This window comes from Hippocampus bargibanti, linkage group LG02 (assembly GCF_051943395.1).
Source record: "Hippocampus bargibanti isolate YZ-2025 linkage group LG02, ASM5194339v1, whole genome shotgun sequence".
NCBI classification, from domain to species: Eukaryota; Metazoa; Chordata; class Actinopteri; order Syngnathiformes; family Syngnathidae; genus Hippocampus; species Hippocampus bargibanti.
In genome coordinates this window covers 14,348,130-14,355,216 of record NC_142735.1, presented here as the reverse complement: position 1 = coordinate 14,355,216, position 7,087 = coordinate 14,348,130, and the positions used below count along the sequence as shown (strand labels likewise).

Below are 7,087 nucleotides of genomic sequence, written 5' to 3'. Positions count from 1 at the left end.
CAAGTCATTCTTTGAAAGTGTGCCTTAGAATCCATCCATCCATTTTCCAGACCACTTAATTCTCTCTCGTTAGGGTCACAGGGTGTGCTGGAGCTTATCCCAGCCATCTTCGGGGACAAGGTGGGGGACACCCTGAATTGGTTGCCAGCCAATCGCAGGGCCTTATAATCCAGTGCACCATATATGTGGAAAAAGTTTGAAAATAAACCATTGATTTGGGGGGGGGGGGGGGGGTCTTATAGTCCGGAAAATATGATACAGCTGAAAAAAACACATTTCAAAATATTTTTTAAAATCCACAAATATGCAACAGGTGCCGAAAGATGGGTCTTTTAGGGTCGATTGTATGCATGTATCCCTTATTAATAGATATACACACAATTTTATTTTTTCATTATTTTACAAGCAGTCATAAGAAAAGTCAAGGACAACAATAATGGCCTTTACAATTAATTTGTTATTTGACAGTTTCTTGAAATTTAATATTTACAGATTTTACTATATGTATTTTAAATGTTTGGCTTCTTTTCACAATACACAAAAAAGTGTATCTTTGTAGATTGTTGCGCTTATCTGCAAAGGTCGAAATTAAGTAAGTGTATTCTTATCTATTGAATGACCGGTAGTTGCGTTTTTAAATGCTGTTGTTGGTTAACAAGGTTAACCAATATAGATTTCATGAAGGTTAACAATTGACCGCGATACAGCTAAACTGTACTTCCCAAACACACATTTATCGGATGCAAGAAAGATAATTATTTGCAAAAACCGAATCATATTTGGGAGTGGACGGAACAAAAATGGGTAAATATCACGATACCCGTCCAACCCATGAAAAACTGAGCAGGCATTTTTTTGGGATGCACTCCAAGTGAAAGTTGCCTTATATATAAAATATAACCAGTCATCCAAAAATAAGAAGTGCTCTTCATGCCTTGTACTTTTCCTTCCCTGTTTCGCTAATGACGCAGATATGCTGAAACACAGAGGGGGCCAAAAGTTAAGAATAAAAAAAAAATAACATCCTGTTTTTGACTGACAGACATATTTTCGCCGAATCAAGTCTGACACTTGTTTGTAAAAAATAATGTATATTTTAGGTCACAATAAGATAGCAATCTAATTAGGCAGCAGCAATATTTCATGAAATCAATACACATTTTATTGTATTAACAGAAAATATATATACTCACATTTAAATCTCTAAAGTACTCGTTGTAATCTAGTGCATATCCCACCACAAATTTGTCAGGCACCTCAAAGCCTACAACTGAAACAGAGAGCAAATATGTCAGACATGTCAACTCACTGAAAACACAGATCTGTTGTTTTGAATCAAACAGCGTTCCAACTCACAGTCCGGTCGGTACCCAACACTTCTTGGTGTCCTTTTCACCAGCAAACTACAAGGAAACCCAATGAAAATGACACAAGTGAGGAATAAATATGTTACTTATATGTTAGCAGATAATTATAGAGGTTGTTTTTAAATGATATGAAACATGGTAATGATTTTTCCCCTATGTGTGACCATATTTAATGCCAGAAGTGTTTGGATATTGACAAGTTTGTAGCATTTTACCTTGTATACCAGCACAATGGATTTGAAATGCAGTCAGACTTTGGCCCACAAACCGAGTTCATTCAGGCAAGTCATTCTTCTCATCCAAATGAATGAAAGTGGGACTAAGCACCACAATTAAAATGTCAAATTTGTTTTTATAGGTTTCCTGGTGTCCATATATATAAATGTATCTTTGTTTAGAAAATAGTGATAATACTGCTTGCTGATTATTATGGTCAGGATAATTGTGTCATGGAATCACTTTTTGGGTATTCCAATAAAACATTCTCAATGGATTGCAGTTGGATCATGTTAAGTAATAGAGCTACTGTAAACAGTACACCATCCAAATGCTTTTGCCCTTAACCTTAAGCACAATATTCTGTCCTGCATCTTATGCATAGAGGATATTTGACCATAAATATGACCTTGACCTTCTTAATTGCACAAAATAGGGATTTACCAAACCTTGCCACTTTAACCATCTTAGGATTGTACTGTTTAAGGAGTTGCAATAATGTCTTCATTGTCTTCCCCGTGTCGATAATATCCTGAGGGACATTGCAAGAGAAGCCCATATTCAATGGAATTCAAGTAGAACGGAAACTACAATAGTATTGCATGCAAAATAAATAAATAAAAAAACATACCTCCACAATCAGGACATTCTGTAGAAAAGAAATTAAGTTGAGCAGAGTTGAATTGGAAACATGTTATCTTCCTGCAAACTTGGTGAGGACGAGCGCTTCAAAGAATCAATGGACTAAACATTAACTTATCTTAACATGCTGACTTGATTATGGTGCCTTTTCTCTGTGTCAAAGTATTGCAAAGTAATATAGGGAAAGCATGACTGTAAGTGACATTTATAATTTTATAATATGATCTTTTGGATTGGATTGGATTGGATTTGCCTTTATTATCCTCGCAGTGGAGAAATTTAGATTTCTTTTTTGAAGAAACATTCACCTTGTCTGTTAAAGTCGACAAGTCATCTCCTCCAATGACTTTAATTTCTCCTGTTGACTGGTCATTCTGTACCCAATGCACATGAAAAACATGGGTCAAAAATGTGAAAATGTGTTTTTAGGCAGAAAAATATTTGATCAAAATAATTACACAGTAGCTCTTGAGGCGAATGAAGTCCACTGTCATGGGGATGGAGCGGTCGCTGTTCCTGTTCAGGGCCTTGATGTAGTCCAGCAGATCTGCAAAGAACTTATAGCCCCCTTTCAGCACACAGAGGGCAACAATGTGGTGCCCTCCCATTTCCTTCATAATCTCTCTCGCCAATCGTTCTGTCCTGGGATCACACGAGGGAGAGACACAGAGAGAGTGGATAGCTCAGTTTTCTGTTCTACTCACCAGAAGGTTCCACTTTTCTTTGGTGTCATTTCTAAAGCTTAGCTAGAATCTCGTCCATCACACTAACCCTCCCCCCCCCTCATTTTGACTAAAATCAAGCATTTCTATATAATAGCAAAAAAATATCCATAAAACACATCTTGTCTTACTCACGGACAGTTGCGAACAGCATGACCATTGATGTTTTATTTTGCAGTGCTTACTTTGCCATGACAGGCGAATCAAACCTCTGAAGATGGAGGATACTGATTCAGTGTGGCGACCGCTTGAAGGGAAAAGCCGAAAGGAGAATAAGACTTTGCCATGACAGGCAACTCACCACCTAGCGTTATTTTACTGTGAATGATGTGAGAACTTGGCCGAGACCGGTCATCAACACACCACACCTCAAAATAAATAAAATAAATAAATAAATATCAGAATTTGTCTAGTAGTTGCTCTTGAACTAAAATAAAATCTCTATTGATTTTAGCATTTGCTTTATTTATTAAACTAAATTCTAAACATACAACAAAAATAATTAAAGACAAAACATTGTTCATTTTAAACATTTTGTTTATAAAATAGTGGTATCGCTAGCCCTAATAAATAAAAATCCATTCATCCATCAATCCATCCAACTGCATTGTGAGGTGGACGCATCAACCACTCGGTCACCGTGCCGCAAAAATAATTAGGAGTGATTTTTTTCATAAATGTATACCCCAACCTTAATGGGTTCCAGTGTAAAAGACAGCTTTATGGAATTAAAAGACACAAAATACCGTTCTCAACACCAGGTACAACCATACCAGGTACAAACATATTTATGGAATCAGGTCTGATTTAGGCAAACAACATTTTAGCAGTTGAGGCTGACATTAGATATAGTATTTTGCAAGCTCTAGAAAAATGTGAGCACCCACCTGTCCAAAATCAGTCCGTGTGGGATGTAGACCCTCTCCAAGTCACATGCATAGTGCTTTGGGATGCAGAACAGATCCAGATCGTACCCCTGCTCATCATCGGTGATCTAAAAGGAAGTAAGAGGGAAGGGTGTTCCCTAACATTAATCTCATAGGAGGGCAGGAAAAGGTCACCCCAGTGAAGAAAGCTTTACTTTCCCAAGAAAAGGTTCACACTTGTGAAATACAGTAAAGTCTCCTTATATCGATATTCTCGGGAGTCGGAAAAAATATCGATATAACCGGACTATCGATATATCCGATCTTGCAGCATGTAAATTTTCTCCTTGCGTTCATAGAAATAGTATCGTAATAAGCAGTACTATCGATATAACCGATATCAATATAACGAGACTTTACTGTATATAATATGCTGACTTAGACCGAGCACAAATTTTTCTAATTTGAAAACTTGATATAGTCCATAACTCGTACTGTCGACACAAACCATTTATGGCTGCAATTTGCTCCTGTTCAACGTAATACTGGTAACAAACTAACAAATTAATCTTTTTAGCAAGAGGTAAAAATTGCATGCTCTGGGGGGGCAACAAAGTTTTTCTTAGCTGTAAAAACCGGAGAACCATGCACAATGTGGACATTGTGAAAATATTAAGGAGCGCTGGAGGGGTTCTGATTACAACCAATGAAGTGTCTACACCTTAAAGCTATACATGCATTTCTTTTAAAACACAAGACATTTCCTGTATTTTGTCAAATATCCACTAGCACTGTGCAACTGTTTGCCTTGGATGAAAGCAGACGACCAAACTGGTGTCATGTGAAAGTTGGTGCAGAACTTGAGGTGCCTGGGGATGAATGGGAATAATGACAAGCAGTCTAAACCTTTTGACAATAGTAAGTAATGTAAGGCACAAAGTCTTAGGAGTGAAGCGTCCTCATCTGCGTCTTAAGGGAAATCATGGGTGAGTTGTACAAGGGTACAATTGAAGCACATGTGAAAGCTGCAAAAAGAAAGCCCATCTGTCTGGGCTACACAACCGCACATCCAGATAACAGTGACACGCAGCAGATGTCCCTCAAGGTCACATGAGCTGAGAGTGTTCCCCTACCCCCATTGACATAATATACGGTGAACTTTTGTCTGAGAAAACACTGAAGTTTGTCCAGGAAAATTCCATGTTTGGCAATCATGTACTTAACAGTCGTCGAACTAATGGTACAAGAGCACTCTTATTTGACTTAGATGAAGAAACTCAATTCCAGTGTAGTTGGGTTGTGTTAAATATACGCAAAAAGAGAACACAGTGATTGGCAAACCATGCTAAACATATTTTATGAAATACACAACAAAGACAAATTAGACATTGAATGTTCTAATTAAAACATAATTATTTTCAGCAAATAATAATTATCTTAGATGCAAAAAAGCCAGGACATATTTAAGGCTGTGTTCACACTATTTGAAAAAAAAAAATTGGGGACTGAGGACACTCATTGTTAGGACTTTGTGGATGAATAATACAGCACATATTTTCAATGGGAAACAGGTCTGGACTGCATGCAGGCCAGCATAGTACGCAGACCTTGTAACTACAAAGCCACGTTGTTGTTACACATGAGGAACGTGGTTTGGCATTGTATTGCTGAAAATAAACGGGGGGGGATCCAAGAAAGAAAACATTGCTTGGATGCCAGCGTGTGTTCCATCAAAACATATCTGTACAATTCAGCATTTACCTGGAGTCACACTCATACAGTTTTTCTACAATCAATTTTGAGAAAAAAAACATACATTTAATTGTCTTTAAGCAGGCCCGATAATGGATGTTTAATGTTTAATGTCAGTTTAATGGCCCAATACATACAAAAAAATACTTAGAGCAAGACATTCTTCTCAAGTGACCTTCTATGAACCCCAACCGGACATCTGTGAAAGACTCCCTTCAAACTTAAGACAATTGGAGCGGTTTGCTCATGGGGAATGGGCCAAAACACCTGTTGACGGGTGCAAGATTGGCGCAAAAAAAAAAAAACAATAAAGGTCCCATCAATTGCGACTAGGCCTGATTATATTTGTTTTTTTTTTAATGATTCTGTTGAACACGCAATTCAAAAGCACTGTCGAATTTTAAGCATTTATTTTCAAATGTCTTATTACGTTTGTCATTAGCAACCTTTTCGGTAACAATTATACAGTAGCTCACATCCGTTGCATTATTAATAGTTTGGTAGTGTTCTGTGAAGTGCTTTGTGTCGGCTGCAGCTGTTATGAAAACGCCGAACAGATAAAGATGTAAAGTACAGCACTGTATTGTATTTCTAACCAACAAAATTTAGTCAATGAGTGTAAAACGCAAGGCAAGGCGGGCTAACGTATGAAATGCAAATTATGTTTATGTTGTATGATTCACAAAAGAATCATTAGTAAAGGTTCCAGTCAAGTCGTCTGCAGCTTTCTTGCTACCGGGTGTAAGAAAATATGAGGGACTCGTAGTGTTGACTTATTGTGGGAATAAAATCACACGGAATGGTACTGTGGCGGTCAAAAAATAAATGATATTTTAAAAAGAGGTCTGAGACACGTACACAAAACATAGTGGGCGCGAAGGTGAGCGCTTGAAACTGTAGAAACGATGACAAATACAAAACACGTTAAGACGAGGCGAATTACAACCACAGCATTAACGACACACAGGGACTGCATAAAACACACGAGTAACGCCTTCGTAATAACCGTCGGCAGGAGTGCTCCGATATGTCGACTGCATGAGAATGCCGACAAGCTTTCCGTGAGCCAAGAGAGACCTACCACGACACATTGGTTGGATGTTGCCATGTCTGTTATCGCTTGGGTTTTCCTTTGGTTTACAGTGCGTGGTCCCCAATATAACGGAAACAAAGATGACCAGTTCCTAATGTAGCAGTACGCTGTCACAAGTCACATGGAGAAGCTAGCTGTGTGATCTGGCTCGTTACTGTTACTATTCCCTTCCGGCTCACTCGCACTGTACACTTTGCACAGTCACAGAACGTTGCTGCTCCACTAGTGGGTTGGAGCAAATACATTGGCCGATGACGTAGGAACGAGGTGAGCAACCAAACAGCAGGATTGGGGAGACTCGCCCCCTTCCTTTACAACCAACGATGTGTTAGGCATTTTTTGGTCCAATGCTGTACCTGGGCTGGCAAACGTACCCCGTACATTTCGCGCCCTCCCCTGGAAGCCTGGTGTTTAGTGTGCAACGAGTGC

The 7,087-nt window shown here is 38.6% G+C and overlaps 1 protein-coding gene across 1 annotated transcript; it reads right to left on the bottom strand.

Moving 5' to 3' along the window:
- Positions 1–781: 781 nt before the first annotated feature.
- On the bottom strand, positions 782–6,880 carry hprt1 (hypoxanthine phosphoribosyltransferase 1). Its single transcript, XM_088989536.1, has 9 exons — positions 6,647–6,880; positions 3,835–3,941; positions 2,684–2,867; positions 2,534–2,599; positions 2,215–2,232; positions 2,033–2,115; positions 1,357–1,403; positions 1,194–1,270; positions 782–976 (listed from the first exon to the last, which is right to left on the bottom strand). Exons 1-9 carry the CDS (start codon positions 6,671–6,673, stop codon positions 929–931), a joined length of 657 nt encoding a protein of 218 aa, XP_088845662.1. The 5' UTR covers positions 6,674–6,880; the 3' UTR covers positions 782–928.
- Between the last annotated feature and the right edge of the window lie 207 nt (positions 6,881–7,087).

Coding starts and splice junctions, on each gene's coding strand:
- hprt1 (XM_088989536.1), bottom strand. CDS start 6,673: ATGGCAACATCCAACCAATGTGTCGTG. Junction 3,942..6,646: donor CATCCAACCAATGTGTCGTG/GTAGGTCTCTCT, acceptor ACTTCCTTTTAG/ATCACCGATGATGAGCAGGG. Junction 2,600..2,683: donor TTCGCCTCAAGAGCTACTGT/GTAATTATTTTG, acceptor CATTGGGTACAG/AATGACCAGTCAACAGGAGA.